The sequence below is a fragment of the Rhipicephalus microplus genome, chromosome 5 (assembly GCF_043290135.1).
Source record: "Rhipicephalus microplus isolate Deutch F79 chromosome 5, USDA_Rmic, whole genome shotgun sequence".
Taxonomy (NCBI): domain Eukaryota; kingdom Metazoa; phylum Arthropoda; class Arachnida; order Ixodida; family Ixodidae; genus Rhipicephalus; species Rhipicephalus microplus.
This window is the reverse complement of record NC_134704.1, coordinates 57,985,681-58,010,341: the sequence shown is the minus strand read 5'-3', so window position 1 is coordinate 58,010,341 and position 24,661 is coordinate 57,985,681. Positions and strand designations below refer to the sequence as shown.

General features: G+C 45.7%; 1 protein-coding gene across 1 annotated transcript; it reads left to right on the top strand.

The window, feature by feature from the left end:
* Nucleotides 1-5,646: 5,646 nt before the first annotated feature.
* Nucleotides 5,647-23,370, top strand: LOC119174503 (uncharacterized). The gene is made up of 6 exons (XM_037425436.2): nucleotides 5,647-5,801; nucleotides 10,137-10,259; nucleotides 15,152-16,259; nucleotides 20,621-20,655; nucleotides 21,777-21,926; nucleotides 22,483-23,370. Exons 1-6 carry the CDS (start codon nucleotides 5,796-5,798, stop codon nucleotides 22,984-22,986), a joined length of 1,926 nt encoding a protein of 641 aa, XP_037281333.2. The 5' UTR covers nucleotides 5,647-5,795; the 3' UTR covers nucleotides 22,987-23,370.
* Nucleotides 23,371-24,661: the final 1,291 nt, after the last annotated feature.

Sequence of the window (24,661 nt, the reverse complement as noted above, 5' to 3'; positions counted from 1 at the left end):
ACCACATCCGTAGCGTCTACTAATATTGCTCAAGTTTCAGCGTTCATACTTCTGCAATGGTCAATGAAAAAGAAATTATTGTGCATATCTGAGGCACCATAACAAAACGTAAATATTTTGTATGTGTTTAAGAAGCACGCCGCCGACGAGGTTATGAAGGGCGCCACGAAACTCGCCGCTTACAAGGACACTGGCCACGCCGACTGCGTGGGGACTCGAAGCAACGAGATGTCTTCTCTCGCACGCATGCGTCGGCTTCTCTCTGACGCCTTGGTCAACTGCTGGCGACGCGCCGCTTGGCTTTTTTTTTATAGGCACCGGGTGTATCTTTGCGTCACCAACGTCCAACCAGAAGCGCCGCTGGTCGTGATGTCAGAATCCTCCAACGGGGACCCACCGCTGCGCGTGGTTGCAACCAAGGACGAGGGATGTTGCCACGCATTGCGTAAGACTCGCCAGACTGGAAGGCGCCGATTGCTTCATCGGGCTTGTGGGCTGAAGGAGCTCGCTGTGCGTTGCGTAAGACAGACCGTGCCGCCGCTTGATGACGTGGTTGAGTTAATGGCGTCAGGCGGGCTCGATCGCTGACCTTGACACAGATTGCCTTTGCAGAGGCATTGACGTTCGGCGTGTACTCCCGGCGTAACAATGTGTGTCTTTATACTAGAGAAGGCACAGATAAGTAATTCTAAGGACCGTAGCGTTTATCACGCTGCGCTGATAATGCAACGAGATGCTCAAAAAGGCATGTATTTCCAACGCTTTCCTAACACGATGTGGTGGTGGCACCTGCCCATGGCTTTGCGTTCTACACCTTATCGCCTCCAAGACAGGCGTGCACGCCTTCCTTCATCTTTGAAGATAACAGCCTCATAGCGCTCGTGTCTAAAGTGCCTCGACGCGCACATTCGCCTCCGCTGCATGGATCGAGACTCTCTAACGCAGCGCCTCCAGAATACGATACACCAATTTTCTCGCACAGAACATCAAATAAACGTTTTCTTCACTCTCTCCAGACGCAAGACTATCATCTTTCGGCGACATTTGCAGTGAAAGATGCAGATACGGGGCCAATTGCTCGCTTCAGTTTATTTCGGTGGCTTAAAGAAAAGCATCATTATTCAGTGCTAGAATGCTTTTTAAAAGAAGTAATTTTGCTTGTGCTATTATCTAACTAAAAATACTTAACATATAATTTTTATGTATTTCGTGTTCCAGCAAGTGAATCTACTCATCTATGGATCCACTGGTACATACGTACACACATACATACATACATACATACATACATACATACATACATACATACATACATACATACATACATACATACATACATACATACATACATACATACATACATACATACATGCATACGGACCAAACATATACATACATACACATGTTGAGGAATCTGATCCACACTTTATCACAATGAACTCATTTACTGAAGTAAAAACTTACAAGCGGGTTGTCTTTTACAGTAGCGTAATATATGTACGTTAGACATGTATAAACGAGTGTGGGAGAATCGGTGTCACATTCTGCAGATTGACGCATTTTAGATACAGAGCAATTCAGAATATTTGATGTGCAGTTAAGAAGCTTCGTTCATTAAAACCTTTACACAAACTGGCACGCGATATTTCCACGAAAGCCAACTTTCGCTTGCATTATGCTTGCACAAAATTTGAAGATGCGGACGGTAATGCTTTTTTTATATCATTGAATCGTGCCCACGGCAAATGAAACCAGCGGTCTCGAGCTCAGCAGTGCAATGTCTAAGGCACTCCGTACCCCGGCAAATTTCACGAGAACTGTGTTGTATAAACTGTTTAGTAAAGTTGAGTATAGTGTATACATGGTACACTTGTTCGAGCATTCATCTATTTTTGCTTGTACATACTGCCACAATAGCTAGAAGTAAAATAACACAATTTAACAAAAGGAAACTAACACATTATAACAAACAACAGCAACTACTTATTATCGCAACAATTAAATAACATGTATTCAGAAATACATCACTAGGGAAGTCACGTACTTCTTATACGAGCATAAAATGAGAATCATTTTCCACGGTAATACTGGGATGACAGCGCTCTTCTGCCGACCCTATGATGGCGGGCTGAATACCAGCCGTGGCGGTCGCATTTCAACGGAATCGAAATTATGGAGGCAAGTTTAGGGTCCCCCTTCCCAACACAATTATATTGTCGTGCGGCACGTAAATCTGCGGATATTGACATTTATCAGCATTACACGATTGAATGGTATCACAGAAAAATGCTTCTCGTGAACAAATGTGTGGCAGAAACTTATGGCGAGGTATTTAAGTTATGATATTGTCTAGTTGATGAGGGTGCGGTAAAACTACTGTATTGCTGCGAAGAGAAACGCGCGAGGTTAATCGCTGTGTCGGCCCCCTAAATACTTGGTTTCAGGTTCACCGTTCTTTGTTCATTACGGGTGCGCGATAAATGGGGAAATTTTTTTTGAAAATTGACGCCTTTCCGGTTCTAAATTAACCAGAAACCAGAATCAGCTATATTAGATAGCATACACCAATGCACACGCATCGGTTTCGCAAGCGCACCATACTCTTTTATACAGAATGCCTCAGAGCCTGTACATGCCGCTCGTGATAGCTATTGTATTGGATACCACAGCAGGCTGCTTGTCGCATACAAATGAAGAACACAAGCACCGCAAAAGAAAAGCTGTTCCGTGTTACGTTCCCACCGGCGTCTTGACGCGGCGGAAAAAGAAGTGGCGCCTCCGGAGGCCCGCGTTCCAGTCGCGGCTGCCTTAGGTGTCGCCCCCAATGCGATAAGAATCTGACACATTTTTACATGGTCAACGGCGCAACGTCAAACACTTGTGTCCTCCGCAATGAAAGAGAGAGGTACGTTCATAAGGGAAGGGCACGAAAGTTGACAGCAATCGAAGCGTCATGTTCACTACCTTACACTATAAGTCTGTCTTTCAAGGTTCTCTCTACATATTTCTCGCTGTATTTCTATGCTATATCTTGTTTTCTTTTCTCTCTTTTCATTTCTCTTTTTCTTTAAATGCTATCTTGCTTTCCTTTCCCTCTTTTCATTTTTCTCTTTCTTTAAATGTCTTCCTTGTTCTCTCTCTCCCTCATTCTGTATAGTCGCTCCCTCGCTAATATTTTTGAGTCTTTTCCCCGTTCTTCCTGCCTGTTTTCCTCTTTCTCTCTCTTCCTACCTCTCTCTACATACGACACACGCAAACCTCAGCCATCGAAGCTTCGTTGGTAAACGCCAAGTTTGGATGTGCCACAAAATGGTAGAAATCCCCCTATACTCACCAAGCCCGACCCACTAAGTATTAACGGTGGGAACACACGGGTAACAAACACCGATAAGAGGCGGCACTTTGCAGCTTGCCTTGCTAACTATATATCTGTTCAGACTGCTAAGGCAGTAGTTGAGCGTGTGTCAGTTAGTGGTAACAATAATTTGCAGTCTAGAACAATCAGTGATCATGACGGCTTTGCTATAACATAAATTTTTCGGTAGTCGAAAATGCATAAATAGTTTCAAAACTTGCGATTCTACTCTGACATCTAAGACAACACATGCAAGGTCTGCGATATAGAAGGTATACACAACACTCCACAAAGGTCTAAGAACGTGAGCTCGCTGAAAAGCGATTAGGCAAGGCCTGGTCGCTCCGACGCGGGAGACCTAACCCGGGTCATCAATCTAAAGAAGCCACAATATATTTTTTTTTGCAACCAACAAGCACGAGCTTCATGTAACAAATTCGGTATCATTACTTACGATAGACGGTACACATTTGGTTGGAAGAATTGCAAGCGTGATAGACGAGTATGCATTGTTAACTCCTCTTCTTATACTTCATAAAGATTTTGAAAGCTAACATGATGAACAATTCGCATCCAATGACCATCGTCTCTACGTAATATAGGTGTGGTTACCATGTATCATCACAAGCTGGGACGTCATTACGTTTTTACTCACACTCGTGAATTATATCGCCGCCCAAGTTCAGAAACTAAGACTTGGAACCACACCCATAGCGTTTCTTTTCCCACGCTTTTATAAATGCGGGTGCCACTTTCCGGCTGCTACACTTATGTATGCATCCGTATGCCGTAAAGCCGACCGAAACGGCTGTGGCGGCTCGGCCGAAGCGTCCCGAGCTTACAAGGTTTCTTGCCTTCCCCGAGCATATTGTCTCTCTCCCAGAGAACGTTCGCCGCGGTCACCGAGGTTCTCTGAATGCTCTTAATCGCGTGAGCTGTAATCGATTCTGGTCGTTGAGATCGTCGCCGATAGCATCCGTGTTCGGTTGCAGCGGGGAACGCAAAGGGGAATTGAATCGCTGACGCCCAGATAAAAGGCGAAATGGAATCGGTGTTTTTATGCAGTTGTCTCAGACGGTGCGACAAAAAATGCAAATAGACGAACTCGACATAGGTAAAGTCCGCGCCGCGGTAGCGGCCGCCCGAGAGGACAATGGTTACTTCTCGGTTTCCATCAAATGAGAGCCCTCCCCAACAATGGTGGGCTGTTTTTGTAACCTTGTCCTGTACTCAATGCAAACACCAACTGGCGACTGGCGTCTGTATATCTTCTGGTCATCTCTCTTTGTGCAATACGTTCTCGGTACAAGCTGTCCACCCTCGACGACACATTAACGCCCGCTGTGAATCCTCGTTTACATCATCAAAAAAACGACTTTTGCCTCTAGTTAAGAAAAAAAAAGGGGGGGGGGAGAGGCAATGGGTGCTTTGAAACGAACGACCATGGTTCTTAGTGCTCATGGTCATTGAGAGTGAGGAGGATGTGACCACGTTAATAGACGAGGCGTCATGAAGTAAGCATCTTGTTCGTGAAAGTGAATAAGCATAGAGCAAAGAGTGTATAGAGAGCTTCGAACATATATCTATTCTGCTCTGTATAATGCGACTCCGTATATTGGCAACTGGCGCCATTCAAAGCAGCCGAGCGAGGGGCGTTGCTGGAAAGAGTGTGTGCGTATACTAGTGTGCCGACGGTCAGGTATACGTTCGTGTATACGGGGCTCTCGCTGAGAGTGCAGTAAACGAGGCGAGCGTGAGAGGCGAAGTGTGTGTGTTTGTTTGGAAGAACCAGTTAAGCAGAGTCTTACCAATGACCGTTTCCACGAACAGCCAACACTACACGACGGTTAGCTTGGAGGCATCTGATTTTCAATAGGCTGTATACCAGTGGGTGGGAGATGGTGCGGCAGCGTTCGCGCCTATATCCTCGCGAGAAATCGTGAGCGTACGCGCTGTTTGAGTGGGGTATGTGTCCAAGATCTCGCGCGAGATTATGAAAGAGTGAGAGGGTGAAGCATAGTTCACAAAAGGCACGTCCGTCCTGCACTTTCGCGCAAAACAAACTAACGCACACACGCACGCACACTGCGGGACTTGTGCACACATACCCGTAAGCCTGAGACACTTAAGAAGCAATGGGAATAAAACAATAAACAAGTAAAAAGAGTGGAGGAGCCTAAGACCCCGTCGAGGACAGAAGAATGACGCCGCTCATTGTGGCGGACTGTTCCTGCGCGGAATTTTAACGAGATCGGGAGGGGCCATGCCGAGAGTGCCACCCGTATATATATATAAAAGGGGGGACAGGAGGTTGCCAGCAGTGGTGGAACGAAAAAAAGGGGGTTTTAAAATCTGAGCGACCCGACGACAAACCACTCGGAGTATAACGGCCCGATCCGGATTTACCGTCGGTGGCGTCGAGCAACTCGCAGTGGAAATCATGAAGGTGAGTACAGTGTAACACCAGTGTTGTGGACAGTGCGTGGTGCATCGGTGGTGCGAAGAACAAGGAAAATGAAAACATGGCGATGACATGATCGTTGTATGCACGTTCCAATTTCTGACTGCGCGCTGCAGTGCGCACGCTTCCGTGGGCGTTGCCCCTCTGATGGAAACGTTACGCCTAACTGACAGCGGCTGGGATGGTCGGGCTTGCCTCAGACAACTAATCTTCCGCACTGGCCGCTGACCTGCGTGGCAGTTATTATGGGTTGCTGTGCATTGAAAATGCAAGCTGCCTTAGATATGACTGTCGAGCCGAGGAACGAGGGTGTGACATTCCGCAATTTAAAAGTTGAACTATCTTGGCGGTGACCACCTTAGGCTATTGTTTCTCTCAGCTGCTTTTGTGATATGATAAAGGCGTAAAGTATAACTTACGAAGCTTTCGGTTATTTTTAATAGGACTATAAGATGCCTCTCAACGAAGGTACATAAAAATCAAATGTCAAAAGAAGACGTCACAGATACATATGACTGGAATGGCACTGAAACGTTGTCGTATGTTCATCTTCACATTGTCTTTGTCGCACGCGATTTCCATGTAGCCTTTCAAAATGAATCGAGTCCCCTAAATAAATGTAGCATTCTACTTTATCTACAAATTTAATATATGCCAGACGTTTTTTTGACAAAAAATGAATTCGCATCACTGTGGATGTCATGACGATTAGATAGCGTAACGTACGTCATTCTATGTTAAGAACGTGTCTCGTTTCTTGTTTTAACCTGTTTATGGAAAATATAAAGATTCAGAAATCGGCGCAACCCATCATGTTCATCAATAAGTGCGTGAGCCTAGCAATAGGCAGAAAAATTCAATCTGAATTGTATTCCTATCATCATTTCATTAAATATAACTTACAAAAAATGAAGTCAAACAAAGTGTGTAGAATGTTATGTCAAGTAATGACGATGTAATTTAGAAGAAATTAAAGTGGGCATTATTATATATTGACCCCCACAAGGACCAAACTTGCAACAACCTTATAGCTCTTTGATGGTCTACCAATTGAGATACGGTAATGGTGAGCCTTCCGTGGACTTCATCGGGTATATCTAAGCATTTAAACCTTGAAATGGGCATCTAAACCTGGGAACCACCATGTCTTTCAGCAGGTATAATTATTCTTATCTAACAAAGGAAAAAAAAAAGCCTTACAATTATATTTACTTGCCACTTTTTCAGTACATCAGGGTGTCTCACGAACACACGCGTTCCGCAGATAATTAAAATGATAATTAAAACTAGAGACAGCAGCAGGCCCTATAAGTACGTAGTAAAACAGAAAAGTCTACCTGGATGTCCGAAAAAAAAACAGAAAAAGTATTTCATCCGTATGCGAATTCTTCACAAGAAATGTGCCAAAATACAACTTATGAAAAGGGCCTTCAGGAGAGGGGACGCAATCTCACCTATGGCTAGGGGAATAGGCAAAAATGTTTTACGGGGGAGAGGGGGGCACTTAACTCCTTGAAATGGTCATTTTGCGCTCTGTATGCCATGACAAAAAATCTTTTTTTTGGGGAGGGGGGGCTCGGTGCCAGTGTGCCACACCTCTGCGTACTCCAATGCCTCCGGTCATATGGGCAAGCTGTTTATGGAGAAACCTTGACGTATGAAAGTAATGCGGGAATGCGCTGTTCGCCAGCAATTTGCAAATTACGTTGCCCTGTTCCAGGCCTGCAGCAAGTAATTTTTTGAGAAGGCTAGGGGCACTTACTGGAAACTTACTTCTCCCGTTTCGACAAACTTACCCGTACAATATCTCCTCGAACAACTTTAAGGGTAAAAATATGCTTGCCCCCCCCCCCCCCCCTTCCACCCCTACCCTTTTTCCTGGCCATGGGCCTGTCTTGTCCATCAACTTTTTTGAATTTTTTTTTGAATTTTGAATTTTATTCATCAAGCGTGAACATGAAGCGCGAACTTTAGAGGCGACTTGCCACAATCAGCCCAAGAAAACTTTCGAGGACCTGTTTAACTATTAATATGTAGAAAAGCGATAATGCTTACTACCTTAATTGACAAGGAAACGTTCCATATTAGGAAGCCTTTAGAATCAGTGCACAAATAAACCTATCTGCACAACTTTTTTCCAGGGCACAAATTCATGTTGTCGACTCATAGAGCAAACACGTGGTTGACTCGTCTTTCATCTTAATCAGTATAACACAAAAGTAAAACATGTACTTGCAAAATTATTTGAATGTTTACTGCACAGCATTCGTCCATCCAGTATCAAATTGTTTACTGTGCATTGATAGAGAACTTGCATGATGTCTTTAGTTGTTTGGCAGCTATAGCAACGTTTAACGTGAATGCACTCACGCTTACGCTAGGTGGCACATCTCCATACCGACAACTAACGTTTGTGATCAACAATAAAACAAATCTTTATGGTAAGTGTGGTATCTACTAGTATTTAGCGCTAATAACATGATCAGAGAAAGTGGTGCGACAGAAGAGCGTCGCTGTCAGCAATTCACAGACTTACACGCGCTGGCTAAATTCTCTGTGTGCGTAACGGGGAGAGAGTGGTAGAAGTGTGGTTAAATCTAGACAGGCAGGAAATCTACCATAAAAAACGATACTGTGTACTGAAAAACTAAAGCACAATAAACACTATATGCACATTTTAAAAATCCCCCGCATTTCCAGGTCCTTAAGAGGGCTTCAACTATGTGGAGGAGTTCATCTGACATTTGAGCAAATATTCAGCAATGCACAGAAAGTAACGCAACTGCTATGATTACAACTCGCACACAATGCTTATTTTAGAAGCAACTGTTCTGTCGGGGATATCCGTTTCAATTAGCGACGTTGCTTTAACTTCCACTTCGTGAGTGCGTGACTAGCCTAGCGTGTCAAGTTTCAAAATGGAGTGCGGTTGGGTACATTGTGTTCGAGTTTTGAAAAAGGAAAGAATTCCAGGTTATTAGAACCTTTAGAAGCTCGCCAAGGTTTGGCGAGCTTACTTGGGAAGCACCAGCTGGTTAAAGTTAGTTTGTAGAGAACGCCGAGATAAGACAACACGTAATCATATTCCTTTCGTGTACTGAGAGGCTTTGGCGAAGAGTTGAAGTGACTAGGTTAGAAACAAACTCGTTCAAGGATAACGTTAGAGCTGTAACTAGAAACCTTGAAATAAACGCAATTGCATATTAGAGAAAATATTTCAGACCGTTTGTTTCATATGTTGTTATACGTATATTAAAAGCTCCTATTGATGCCAATCTGCAACCCTTTGTGATTTTCATTTCAAAGAAGCAAGTAAGAAGTATTTGAGATAACTCGTAGCGAGCCATGAAAAACGACATGAATATGTCAGCATATCAACAGTACGAATATATTTACTCGATAATATTACTTTGCTCATAGAACTCTCACTATTTCTGCATTACGGGTTACCAGAGACGTTGAAAACGGTGGCAAAGTTGGTAGTGACACCTTGTGGCGTTCTCTGTTTGTACAATATTTCTGGAAAAGTTTTCAGCCATGTATCGTGGAAAGAAGCTAATCAACGCTCTGTTAGATAATGATAATATAATTTGCAATGGTACGCACCATGCAGTGAAGTAAAGTGTACAAGAAATCGTCATATCAGCTTCGTGTGTGTCTGGTTCGGTACTACGTGACCAGTGGTCACTGCTAGTGTTGTCTAGCATATACACTTCTGCGGTAACCTGTGTAAACGTGCACTGTAAAGAAATCTATGGTTTCAACGAATCTATACATTATCTCAACCGTTTCACTTCTGCATCTGCAGGGGATTCCTGTCATGCACTTTAGATAATGCCTAAAAGAAGTGTACGAAAGGCCACGTGGAGGTAGGAAGTGAATAATTCAGTAACCGGGTTGGACGTTAATAATTCGGTTCGTCGACGTTTGTCACGTAGCTCAAAAGCTTAGCATGCGGTAGTATGTTTGGTATGATTATGGCGTTATAACTGCATATTTTCACAAAAAAACAAAAAAAGTGGCTAAAGAAACTGACTAGGGACTCTAGACAAGTGTAATTTATACTGCACAAGGAAAACAAAGGGTAAGGCAGAGCACCTCTTTCATGTCAATAATTTCTTTGTCACCTGCTTGTGCTAAGCTAGCCATCTTGACAGCGCGTCGGAAGCTATATGCAGTGCTCAGCTGACCGGTCTTGGCGTTACGATGCTTCGATGGCACAAAAATAAGTTTTCCTAAACTGTCTGATACATCCCGTGATGTTTAAGTATTACTCGCTTAGAAAGGAAAGATATCCTCACGTGATTGTAACTTTTGCAGGTGCTGCTGCTCTGCCTCTTCCTGTTCCTAAGGGAAGCCAGCTGCGGAGTGATTGAGGCACCAGCTTACAGCTCGGCCCTTGTCCCAGAGACTGGAACGTCTTCACAGTACCGGTCTCAAGATGTAAGTTGGTGGTGTAGCGAGCAAACCTGTGAATGCAACAGGAGACTGATGCGTGATTTGGGTCTATAAAGTGACGAAATACGTTGCAGCAAACGGTTTTTGGTATACGCAACACCATTCGCGGAATACCAGGTTACCAGAAAAATGAGAGGCAAATGGCATCCCACTCACTATATTGGCATCCACTTACAAATGAAGGCGACAAGAGACCACTTGGTGGCAAATCCCTGTTACTAAGAAACTGAGCTTGCCCCTGACAAATTCTAAATTAAAAGAAAACATGGTCGTTGATTCATAAAGCAATACGACTGCTACCTAAGCTTCTCGAATACTATACTCAGAAAAGTTCTGCAGAGCTGTCATCTAAAAGAAAAAAAAATATGTTCCATATGTTCCTTTGAAGTATGCCAATAATTCATGTATAGGACGCCCACAAAGCCCTCTCAAGCATTGTAACAGTTTCAAGTGAGATAGATATACGCATTTACGTGACACCTAACGAGTATATTTTACAAAGAGTGATGTCAGTTTAAGCGAAGTGTTGCAAAAGATGTAGGAATGTTCTTGTTGGTATTGAGACATCGCTAAATTATAGTGAAGCGTCATCCTGTCGTCTTTCTTATGTCTGCGTCTTTTTATTGAGCCACAGGTCTTCACAAAGGAGTGTTACAAGTTAGCTAATGCTCAGTCTAAATGCCGCGGTCCTTTATTTAGCACTTAAAAAAAAACGTATCAAATCATAAATCAACGTTCTGTGTGGTACAGCTAGTGAAGCTTATTTATTTTTCGAAGTGCAAAAGAAACGTACCACCCACTTGAATCGCTGTTGGGACCCCGTCGTCAAAATACTTCTGGGTTTTAAGTGGACACTAATTTGGGAAACAAGAAGAGGCCTAGAACAAGGTGACATATATTCTTAAAAATTCAGTCATGTCTGGCATTATCGGTGCTAGCATTATCGGTGCAATGTCAAAGTGGAGCTGATCACTTCTTAGATAATTCTGCCCATATAAAGTGACGCCTCGTTATATGAAGTGATGCCCAGTGTTTCGAGTTATGCAAGGCCACGCCATGTTCAGTCAAGTCCAGCGCAATCGCCAACCGTCATTTCGTTAATACTACGTCGTGCGCTTCCTTGAATAGGTCGAGTCCATAAGTCTCGCCTGACAGCCCGCCACGATTCTCGGTGATCGGCTTCCTCGTTCGCAGTGCGAACCTTCTTCGGTGTCCCAATATCTGCGTCTGGCGTCGCGTGCCGCCGCCACGCACTGGCTTAGTAACAAACAAAGGAGCGCATGCGCATTTGGCCATGACGTGTGCCCTGGCCGGACAGAGCTGTCACGTGCAGTGCCCACCAGGCAAGCAAGAGGAACACGATAGGCTAGTGAAGCCGGTAGACGGATGTGCACCAGGTTGCCAGGCAACGCGCAGAGACGCCATAGTAGCGCGGAATTCTTCTTCGCCTTGGAAGGATTACGGCCGACCTAAACAGGTCCGTTGTTAGAACGAACCTCAGTGAACAGTTTTTGATGATTGATTGATATGTAGGGTTTAACGTCCCAAAACCAGCATACGATTATGAGAGACGCCGTAGTGGAGGGCTCCGGAAATTTAGACCACCTGGGGTTCTTTAATGTGCACCCAAACCTGAGCACACGGGCCTACAACATTTCCGTCTCCATCGGAAATGCAGCCGCCACAGCCGGGATTCGATCCCGCGACCTGCGGGTCAGCAGCCGAGTACCTTAGCCACTAGACCACCGAGGTGGGGCATGTGAACAGTTTTTGCGCAAAGAACCATACGTTTCACTGTTCCACTATTTGTAAGCTGCAAAAAGAAAGATATCTTTTGCAAATGCACTTTAACCTTTTACTCAGTCATGCGGTCAACAGCGGAACTTATACGCGGCATTACTAGATGCAGCATATCAAGAGAGAGAGAGAGATAAATAGAGAGAAAAGGCTGGGAGGCTAACCAAGCTTGGCTCGGTTGGCTACGCTACACTTGGGGTGGGGGAAAGAGGAAATAATACAAAGGAAAGATATAGAAAAGAAGAAAAGTAGGAAAGAGAAGGATCAGCATACAAAAAGTTTGCTTACGGAATGCAGCGTAGCAGGACTTGCTGCTCCACTCCACGTCATATCGTGGGGTACCACAAATCCGCGCTGTTCAAGAGCTGCTTGTAGACCCCTTCGTCATCGCGCGTTACGACCATGAGCGCTTTAATTGCAATTTACTTCAAACGCATGGCTTACTTTCAGTGTTATCGCGAGCGTGCGAGTGGGGACATAGCGACATCCCGCGGCGTCTAGGGTAACTATGCAGCTGACGATGCTGAAATCAGTTGGCGGCCATGAAATCTGGGTGTATCACGCATGAATTTGGGTAAATGGCATAATTTGTTGAGAGAAGAGGGTGTGATCAGGAGCTAACTTCGACAATTACTCGTATATTCTAGGTCGTGAACTGCGCTCTAATGTTCAGCTCTAACTCGGTCAGCTGATCAGCCAGGCTTTCAGAACTTCCCAAAGGTCTACAGAGGTTGCTAATCGGCAGTGTTTTCTGGCTGTAAATGTGTTGGAGAGCCCCGTTAAATAACATCGGCCTTGTTCCTTTTCTGTCATCTCGATTTTTCCTTCGTGCTGCGTTGGCTCACTAAATGAAATGAGACGAGAGTTTAACGTCATTATTGCACGCATACAAGTATACAGATGAATAAATTTTTAACTTTATCTGTTCGTCAAAAGCTCCGGATGGTTCTTGTTCATTATGTTGGCTTTGCGCTTTCGACTCGGGCCACATCTTTATTACATATATCCTTTATTCACCCCATTCGTGCTGACACCAAGTACGCAGGATTTTGCGACTCACAATTTGCGGCTCTCGCTTTAATAAAAAAAAACTTCTCCGTCAAGGCCCTCACTCTCGAGTGTCACTGCACATTTGTCAGAGAGATAACATTTGCAAAGGTGTTCAAGCTGTTAGGTAACACAATGACGACCAAGCGGAACAACGCTTGCAGTTCTCGGTTTGCCGGATCCACCTCGTCTTGCACTGATGCAATAAAAACGAAAGGAAAATTTCTCGCTACAGGCGTGGAGCAAGCAGTGGAGCCAAGCTCACATGCCTCTACATGAAGCCCCTGTACAGCACGCGAAGCAGAACAATGAAACATCTCAAAGTCTAAATTGCCATCTAACGGTTCAAGAGAACAACGGTCCTCATTGTCCGCCCTGCATGGAGCCCAAATAGTTATGGAAAACATCGCCGCTTGCTCGCAAGCGTCCTTGAATCAAAGAGGCATTGCAAGAGCCCCCAAATCCAGATGTGAGCGGAGAGTTCTCATGCAGGGCTGTATAGCGGTTCGCACTGGAACAATGAGGTGGGCACTTAGTGTCCTGTAATTGTGGCGGGCGCTATTTGCCATATCATGCAGCTGCGAGATGAAGAAGCCAAGAATAGGTAGATGCAGTATACGCGCATTAGGATTCTGGTCATGCTGTTTTACGGCTGGCTTTTGCGCTTTAAAGTTTATGAGATAGTGGCTTTCTTGAAAACAAACGTACCGACTTCAGTTTGTGCACACGGGTTCGAGGGAGTTATCAAACATTTAGCGCAGTTTTCTTATGGCGGCCAAAATATGGAGGGAAACTGCGCTTTTGTAAACGGAATGCCTTTTTAAAATGGTGGGAGGCCTTAACGAAAACAAATTTTAGAAGAAGAGTGGTGTATATAATATCTAGGGTTTGCCATGATGAGGCCACTCAGTGATTATGAAGCACACTGTATCAACAATTGTTCTAAAAACGTTGCACTGTATAGGATGGCTCCGCAAATTTGGACCATTGATTGTTCTCTAGCGGGCTCTTAAACCAAACTACATGGGTCTTCAGAAAAAGGAGGTAGGCTGCGACAACATTTTTAATAAATATGACATGTTTGAAGCGCACTCCATTTGAGCGACGAAGCTCCGTAGAGTTGAGCCATGTCCCCTGTCCGTAGGCTTCACATGGTATGAATATCCATACGCGTGTAATATAACTATAAAGAAATCATATGGATATCCACATTTATATGGGTACCTATATGGATATTCATATGAACATACATATGGAAATCCATATCCACGTGGATATGCATATGGACATAGTGCCATATGCGCATTGTAATTAATAAACAATTTTGTGTATACTATACACACGTGTTTTCACGTCTTTGCATGAATGAGGGGACATTGTAAGGGTTTAATGATCTCCTGGAGCTTCGCCCATTCGTCATCATTCACTTCGTGGATATGCTGCGATATTTTTTTTTTGCTTGTGAAAATCTCAAAATCATAACTGACCACTCGTTGTCCGCTGTCTCGTTGCGTTTGCACGCCTTGATGCTCAATGTTGACAGAGAAATGAAAGTGCAAAATCTGGGATACGAATAAGTGGTCTTTAAACTGTCAAGCACTTTATGGTTAGCCATGAGTAGTGAACTTCCATTCTGACTCCTCAAATACATGCTTATTGGGTAACGTCTTGTCGCTGACTTATTTATGGGTTGAAAAGGAAGGGTATCGCTACAAAACTTGCAAAACATAAAAAAGTGCACCCTGTCACACGATTCAAAGGCACTTTCATGTGTATAAACTTTGACGTTTCATCTGGGCGACAAAGAAAATTTTGCAAGTTTCCCGCTCTACTGATCCTCTTGTCTGTATAGTAGGCACACCCATCGATTTTAAGGATTTCGTACTGGCTACTTTTTTCGGCTGACTATGCTTTTTTTTTTCGATCCAGAACAGTTTCGAATAAGCATACTCCCGGACATATGAAGTATACTGTCTTCATCAGCTGCTTACATGAATTGAAAAAGTTTAAAAGCTTCACTGTTTATTACGCAGGTTCATGGAAACTACCAATTTGGCTACGAAGAGAAGCACACGTCGGGCGGTTCCTTCCGCGAAGAAACCGGAGACGCGTACGGCAACAAATACGGCTCGTACGGCCTCACTGACGCCGACGGTCGCGTGCGGATCGTCAAGTACGTGGCGGACGCTAACGGCTTTCGCGTCATTGTGAACACGAATGAACCGGGAACTGCGCCCTCGACTCCCGCCGCAGCCTCCATCAACGTACCGCAGGAGCCCGTCGTCCCCGCGCCCGTCGCTACCGCTGCAGCAGCTCCCGTTGCCACCGTGGTTGCGGCACCGGCTCCAGTCGTAAACACCATCGTCCCCGCCGCTTCAGCGGTGTCTGCTGCAGAAGCTAACGTAGCCACCGTGGTTGCGGCACCGGCTCCAGTCGTAAAGACCATCGTCCCCGCCGCTTCAGCGGTGTCTGCTGCAGAAGCTAACGTAGCCACCGTGGTTGCGGCACCGGCTCCAGTCGTCAAGACCATCGTCCCCGCCACTCCAGTGGTGACTGCTGCGGCAGCACCGGCAGTGGTCGCGGCGCCCCCTCCAGCAGTGGTCGCGGGTCCTGCTCCAGCTATTGTCGCACCCCCCGCTCCCGCTACCGTGGTAACGGCTCCAGCGACGGTCACGACAATCAGAAGGTTTGTGCCGACCTCGATCTTCCCAGGGCCGGCTCACGCTCCGGTATTGCAGCCCGCCCCTGCTGTACCAGCTGTTCCCGTGTTCGGATACCGCCGTGCCGTAGCAACAGCTCCAGTTGTGGCCTCTACAGCAGCGGCAGTGTCGTACTCGAGCGGATTCGTGCCATCACTGCCGTACGCCGGCTCGGTACCACCGCCGCCTGTTCGTAAAGTGATCGTTCGCAAGGTCATTCCAGCTGGCTACGGAGGCGGATACGGGCTGCTGCGAGGCGCGGCTACGTCGTATGGTGCTCCGGCTGTGGTGCCGGCTCCGGCCATCTTCGGGGCAAGGCTGACGACGGGTGCTCCTTGGCACACGTATGGCGGACAGGGCGTGGTGACAAACTTCGCGGGCAAGCCTCTCGATTACTACGATCATCTGGCCAACAAGCTTGGAGCGACGTACCTGCGACGACGCCGATGATCGAATTGTGTGACGCTTACGGATATATATAAATATTTTTTGTCTGATTTCTTGTTGCTACCACCTGACTCGACTGTGTCCAATAGTCATGTCCAACTGCCCATGTCCACTTCATTTGCGTCCCTTTTCACATCCTGTGCAATATAGTTTCTCCTGTTCTAAACGTTCAAAGTTTAGTTCAGGATGCTTGCTCTTCTGACTGTCGTTTATATATTTGTGAGCACTTCTTTCACATTTTCCAGCCAATTTTAGCGCTCATCTTCTCAAGAAGACACATCTCTGTGTCACTTTACATGCTTTATGAGTGTAGCAAATAAATGCGCTATATATATCGGCCCTGCTATTGTCACTGGTAATCATTTCTGCTTCGACAATACCCAGAATGCTCATTAAAATATTTTAAATATTTTCAGTCTCGTATCAGATAAATATTGATATGCCGGGTTTAACGTCCCAAGACCTCTATATGATTATGAGAGATGCCGTAGGGGAGGGCTCCGGAAGTTTCGACCACCTGGAGTTCTTTAATGTGCATCCAAATCTGAGTACACGGGCCTACAATATTTCCGCCTCCATCAGAAATGCAGGTACCGCAGCTTGGATTTGATCCCGTGACCTGCGGGTCAGCAGCCAAATATAGCCACTATAGACCACCGCGGTGGGGCATATCAGATAAATAGCCGAGGTGAGTATGCCAACCAGCCACATTTCAGCATCGGAAGAAACTCGAGGTGCTTCGAGCACAATATGTTTTGTTGATAATGCGAAATATCTAGCTTTGTAGCATGAAAAACACCGAATCTTCAGTGTTTCTTTTATGTGTCTTCGAAAGTACCACGAAGTAATTTCTTTTTATTTCAAAAAAAAAAATGTATGGCATTCACGTCTAAAAATTAGTCATGTTGTACTTAACGCTTTCAGAACCATGAAAAAGAAAAGCCCATCATTGAAAGGTCATCCAAACTTCAATGAAATTCATCACAAATCTTTATTGTTTTTCTCGTAACTTATACTTAATGTGGAAATATCTGCGAAATGTTGATGAGGTCGGCATTGAGGCTGAAGTGGATTACGCTAATTTGGCATGGGTGATTTTGTCGGAAGTTTTTGCGCTAGTGTTAAACTCAATGATTGATATGTGGGGTTTAACGTCCCAAAACCACCATATGATTATGAGAGACGCCGTAGTGGAGGGCTCCGGACATTTCCACCACCCGGGGTTCTTTAACGTGCACCCAAATCTGAGCAAACGGGCCTAAAACGTTTCCGCCTCCACCAGAAATGCCGCCGCCGCAGCCGGGATTTGATTCCGCGACCTGCGAGTCAGCAGCCCAGTATCTTAGCCACTGGACCACCGCGGCAGGGCTAGTGTTGAACTCAAGATGAACAAAAGTCATATTCCTAAGTTTAGTTGAGGTTGTCCCGCGTAGGCATTTAAAGGCGGCTGTTTCACCAATCATATACCGCTGCACAAAACTAAATTAACAATCGTATAGGGCTGAAGCTTTGTTGCCTTGGGCACTAAAAGACACTTTATGTTATTGTGCCGAAAATATCTCATTAATAATCCACGTCTCTCTCTCTTTTATAGTCCACGTAGCAAATGTTTTCGCTTTTCATCTGAAATTGCTGGTAAAATCAGACAATGTGCCTCAGATCGTTTGTTGTTCCGTAGAACTCCCCAAAATTGAAACGATTCACTCAGTCTTAGATTATCACACCTGTGAGCCCAGACCGCTCATATACACTCTAGTACGATGCAGTATAATGTTGTGTCTTCCCTGCAAGTAATTACATGATTCTCAATGTATGCTGATTTTTCTAAGGCATACAAAAACAATGGACACTGCTGGCACATGCACACATTGTTGTGGAGTCACTGCTTGTACCAAATGCGACGCATAATGTGATTTCAAAGTATAGTAGTCCAAGTATACAGCGATGCAGGCGAGACAAAATGAATGATGCAGATAAGAGCGCAAGAATGTGTTCTTTGGGGCGCATTGGTATTTCACTGTTACTGTGCTACAGATTTTGTGTTTCATCTGTGAAACCGCAACGTGGCCTGTGCCCCATTTACCTTTTTCGTGAGGTGGTTTCCTTCATACTCATCGGGAAAAAGGCGGCGTTTGAAGTGTAGCAATGAACAGCAATACGATTTTGACACTGGTGATCTAACATGCAGTGTGCAAAGGACACGGTAACCAGGGCTTCATTACAGTGTTGCACTGGACCAGGACTATACTACGAGTGTCATTTGCCCCCCCCCCCCCCCCCCCGACATTCAGCGAATCGTTTTACGGCACTCACGATTCAGGTGCGGCCAGATGCTTTCGGTCCCCAGAGCGACCCAGAGATCGCGTCTCGGGCCGGGAATGCCCGTTACCGCGGCCACCTTGAAATGGCAGCAACATACTCTCAGCACCCCGTGATGAAACGATCGGGACTGCCTGAAGCCGCGTACTGTGGCAGTGTTTCCGCATAAACCGGACAGCCGCGCTGGCTGACATTCATAACCCTCATCATTCGCTCGAGGCGTGGTCGCGGATCGACCACACCTTTTGTCTTCGTCGGCAGCACGTGCCAAGTTGAACAGGCTGGACTGAATGTTCCGACCGGAAAGAGTGGCGAAACAAAGGCCAGCTCTCTGCATTCCACGGCGGCACGTCGGACTCTCTTGAAGGGTCGGCTGCCGCGGATTTCGGAGGAAACAACGACCACCCTCCTCACTCTTTTCGAAGTGCCTTGGGAGTATAGTATGCGAAGTAAACATGGAAAGGCAAAAAAAAGTGCAGGTTATAATGAACGCTCCGGCACTCATTACCTTTTTTTCGGCTGGGCAAGGCCAAGGAAACGATACACTGGTTGCTTTTGCGGTAATCTTGTTTCCCTTGTTTCTGTAGCGCTTCGGTGTCGATGTGGAATGTGGCAACCAACAGCACCACGTCTCACCGAAAAGGTTATCGCGATGTTAGTGGTCTGGCGTTTGCTCACGACAACGATTTTTCGGGGGGGGGGGGGGGGGGCCCAATTTGTACGCGGGGAACAAAAAAACCTCAACTGCGTAAAGAGAACGGGAAGTACAAGATTGAGAGGTGAAGGAAAAGAAAAGAGTAACGCAAACACTCTGCATTCGATCAACGCCGCGAGACACATGCCCAATTAAGACCCCCGCGCCGGAGGCAGTGCAGGCCGCCAGAACTGTTATAAAGGAAAACAGGCGCAGTTGCGCGACTGCCGATGGACAAGTGTCAAAATTACGCACACACACGTGCCACCCGCACTGTTATTCGCCATGACAACACCCCGTCGGCCGCTGTTGGCCCGGCATGACCCTGCATGCTTTTAGCGGGCGTTCTCTCTCTTTTTTTTTTTGAAATAACAACGGTTCCGAAAGGCCTGTCAGGCTGTTTGTTTCTGCCGTTCAACCCCTCTTTCTCGGCTGCCCATCAAGCTCCTGAATCTGGCTAAGCGTAGTTCGGACACATCGGCTGGCCCTATACGAATTAGTCGACGTTGGTCGCATGCGGGGCAACTCCCTTCAATTGGGCCCCCCTCCCCTTGTCTTTCTCTCTTCTCTCCCTGTGCCTTTGGCTTGTCATGGAGTATCTTCTCCTCTCCCACTTTCTCCTGCTCGTCGGTCCTCGTTTTGTTTTTTCTTGTCCTCCAGGCGCGCGTCTTGAGGGACCGCTTTGCCAATTTTCGCCGAGCACCAACGACTCATTGAAACGTCCGCGAGAAGGTTGTTGCGATCAGCGAGTGCCGGCGGTAACAATACGTCGTCGTCCCATGAGACGATTATAATGCGCCAGTCACGTGGACGATTGCGCGCACCCCCCCGGTTCCCTCCCCCATTGGATGGAGAAAACAATTGGAGCACCAAGCAGGGCGAGGTGTATATAAATGCACCATTGGTGCTCTGCTCGATCATCACGGGAACAGCTGCAGACCATTGCGGATACCGGACTCACGATGAAGGTAAGCGGACACCTAAGGCTCGTATTCAACAATACGTATAGTACAACGTCGAACAGATCAAGGAAGGGTGCAAGAAAGTTACGGCGATGGATGGATACAGTACAGAGAGCAACAGGGACAAACAGCGAACACGCTTTTATGGTTCACTTGTTTGGATCGACATGCACATACTCCATATCACAAAGGTTTTTTTTTTTTTCATTTTCGCAAGTTCACAATAGCATGCACTATTGCTTAGATGAACGAATTACCGAATAATTATTGTTAAGCGAAATATTTAACGAAGAAACCAACACAGAACAGAAACGAAGAGAACAGGAAGAGTGTTATTGTTCTGAGTCATACGTTTCTTCCCGTGCTATGTGTATTGCTTAGCAATGACCGGCCAACACACTCAGAGCCAAGCTCCGGTAAAGACGTCCTTCAGAAATATGCAAAGCCTGTTTCTTATTTGACATGGTAGCTAGAAAGTAACAACTATATCAGGGCCTCTTGAAAAGTTCCTTTGGATATATAGGAAACACGCCATTGAAAATTTAGCAAGTAAAGAAACCAACGGGAGGTCTAAAGTTTTGATTTTAGCGCGTAAGAAAACTGTGTATAAGGGCAGTAATACAAGATGAAACTGTGTATAAGGGTAATGATACAAGATAGCTAAGGCGTGCTGAGTAACCACGGCTTTAAGGGTGGCGCCAGCAGGGGGTATGGAGCTGCCCCCCCCCCAAAAAAAAAATTCACATGCCTCTCCTATATATGCCCCCCCGCCTTAAAGAACTCTCTTGTCGTAATTGCCCCACCCCCCTATCCGGTAAAACAAAAATGCTGGCGCCGTCCCTGCATGGCCACTTTATATCCGGTGGCTCCTAACGACGCAAATGAGCAATACGGTTGCCTGCTTCACAGTGATATTGACGTAACGAGAACAACTGCAAACACAGATCATTGATAATGTCCAACGCAGTGTCTTATCACCACGTCTAACCGTCCACTCGCCACCATAGATTTAGAATGCTTCATTTGTTGCGTTTCTTGCGCACGGAACCACACATTCTAAAACGAAATTTGAGGGTCAGGTATGCATGTATGGTATCCCAAATGATAGCTTCCTCAAGAGTGCAACTGGCTATTAATTGGGTATCACACTGAAAAGGGAGCGTACCCATAGCCATCCCAGTGAAATGGCTATGGTTACCGAATGACAGCGGAAAATAAGGGTCTGTCAGTGTATACAAATGAATATATTGAGGTACTAGTGGCTTATATGTTGAATGCGTCAGTCTGAAAAGAAGTGGTTAAAGTCTCACGGCGGTAATCTGGACCGGACATGACAGGTATGCGCAAGTAAAAATCAGTTTTTCGAAGGGTTACCAACAAAATGGCGTGGGGACGTTTGCACAGAGATTGATAATTGTTGGTGTGTAACGTTCCGACCTTACGATGTGATTACGAGAGACACGCACAATAAGATTAGCAGTCCAACCAAAGGCTAACAAGGCAAACATTTCGCTAACGTTGATTTCTCTGCTGGCAGGCCATCATTCTCCTCGCCGCCCTCGCGGTCGCCAACGCTGGATATGTTGGCCACGCTGGATACGGCCATGGATACGGCCATGGCTACGGTCACGCTGTCGTCGCCAAGGTTGCCGAAGTTGGCAGTTCTTCCCAGCACAGGTCTCAAGATGTAAGTAAAGTGGCCCTTCTTTGTTATACTTCTTAATGTGACAGTGACCAGCTTTTCTGCAGTGGTTCTATAGCCATGGAGGACAGTAGACACCTCGGCCTTACAGAGCTCAACTACAATCTTTTTTGAGAAGTTAGCTAAGATGTTAGTAAATACAGAAAAATCTGGGATAGGGATAGTTACGAATTTCTGGAACGTCGTAAATTGTCGCTTCGACAACCCTATTAAGGAATTCACATACTATTTAAACCAAAAAGAACAACAAAATCAGTTCGGCTTCCGTAGAACAGGCAAACAAGACAAAGACGTACTTGACGATATATCATTTCTAAACTGCTTAGCGAGATTTACCATATGCCGTTCTGGGCGCAGCGGAAGTTCATAAAGCCTTTCTCCTCAGCTTTGTGTCGTTATTCTCAACACCTATCCCACGCTTTGCCAGATGGAAAGCGCGAATGAACAAAGTACAATCAAGCGTAATGCCGCCAGTTAGTCCGACAAATTATGTACGTTACTACTGTGGACATTCAGTCTCTGGCGATTTGTGTTTGTGCAGCTTGCCGGCAACTACAACTTCGGCTACAAGGAAGGCCACACCAGCGGCGGCTCCTTCCGCCAGGAGGCCGGCGACGCTTGGGGCAACAAGGTCGGCTCCTACGGTCTGACCGACGCCGATGGTCGCGTCCGTGTTGTTAAGTACGTCGCCGATGGCCACGGCTTCCGCGCCCACATCTCTACCAACGAGCCCGGAACCGCTGCGTCCCATCCCGCTGCCGCTGCCTACAACGCCCGCCATGCCGTCCATGCCGCTGGGTATGGAGTCGCCGCTCCCGTAGCTAAAGTAGCCGTTGCTTCCGCTGTTCCAGTAGCTTCCTACGCCCACGCTCCCTATGGATATGGAGGCTACGGGGGTCATGGTGGTTATGGAGGCTACGGTGGCTACGGAGCTTATGGAGGCTACGGACATGGCTACGGACACGGATACGGAGGATACGGCTATGGCCACGGGATCTACCATGGGGGTCATGGAGGCTACGGCCACTTTGGTTACAATGGTTAAACGTCCCCGTAGTTTGTATAGAGTGCTGTAGCTTCACAAGAACTGTCCTAAACTGAGACCTTGCGCGCCCACATGCCCCTTCCTTCTTAGTGCTTTGTTTGTCGTCCCTCTTCGTGCGTCGTCCAGCCAAATGCCGTGATTGCTTCTTCTGTGTATGTGCTCGCCGCGACGCAGGTGGCTCGTTCTGCTATCCTCGATATGAGTGTGATTTTTCGTCCGCCCCTCTGTCTCCGTTTCATTCGCTTTTTGTGCTGCTTTTAATTTATTTCCCCTCTTCGTGTTTCTTCCGCAGCCTTTTGTCCAGGTGTCCCAGTAAAAAAAAAAAAGAAAAAAGCTACTTGAGCGTTCCTTGTTCAATAAATGTCTCTTTCGTTGAATGAAAAATCGGCTCTCTTTTCATAAGCAAACTGCATGATGTTATGGTTTTGTTATCGGTGAACATTCCCCACGAAACCACGAAACATCAAAGCCTAAGTAAAATAAATACCGAAAATAGTTAGAAAATTTTTGACGTCAAATAAAACTTGTTTAACGGTCAAATTGACGCACAGGTAACATTACAAAAATGCAGAATAGTGGAGGTGCAGAAGGGCTGGTGTCGACCAGCTGAGGTTCCTTAAAGTACGAAAAAACGCAGTGCAAGAACACTTTCTTATTAAGTTCCCTTGAGCTTGGTCAACCTCCCTGCGTTCCCTTAACATTTCTCTGTCTTTTTTATTCAAACGGAAACCTTGAAGCGAGTCATCCCGTTAAAAATGGTCGGTGCTTTTTTTTTTAATGCTAAGCCTTCACCAGCTGAGCGTTAAGGAATCGAGCCAATCACCGAAAGGCATGTTATGAAGGAGCAAACTGTAATATGCTTGTAGTTTAACATTTCTTTTGTAACACACGGTGCGTTATAGCTTTGTCATTCAAATGTAACGTTTGAAGCACATTTCACTCGTAGCCATAATATGGAAGACCGCACCACTGAAAGGACGACTAATAATTTCTCAACGTTAGTCGAGTTTTGTCAACTTAGTAGTATATAGATTATAGTACCACCAAAACGGCTGTCGTTTCGGTCTCCACCGAAGCAGCAGTCGTGCGATTAGTTCTGTACATTGCGGTTTAACATGGCGAATACTTTGTATTTGCCGTAGCAAAACGAGCACTGAAACAATTATCACACAATGTGCGTAGTATACAACATGCCTAAAAACTACGTGCTCTATCTATCTATCTATCTATCTATCTATCTATCTATCTATCTATCTATCTATCTATCTATCTATCTATCTATCTATCTATCTATCTATCTATCTATCTATCTATCTATCTATCTATCTATCTATCTATCTATCTATCTATCTATCTATCTATCTATCTATCTATCTATCTATCTATCTACGTTTGGGTGCTCTCGTCATCACCATCTTAACTTGCAAACCAAAATTTATATGGGAAGGTAAAATTCTATGATGAATATGACTAGCTAGTAATGACAAGAATAATGTGACTATCCCGTTGTGTACATCCAGAAACCCTTTCCGTCAGACACGTATGACATATACCCATATACCACGGGTTGGTATGCGCCGCAGGTATGCGGGTATGTGCCAATGGTAATTCACAGTTTATATCTACCCAATGACGGTGAGAAGACACATGGGTAATTTTAAAGCGAGTGATTTAA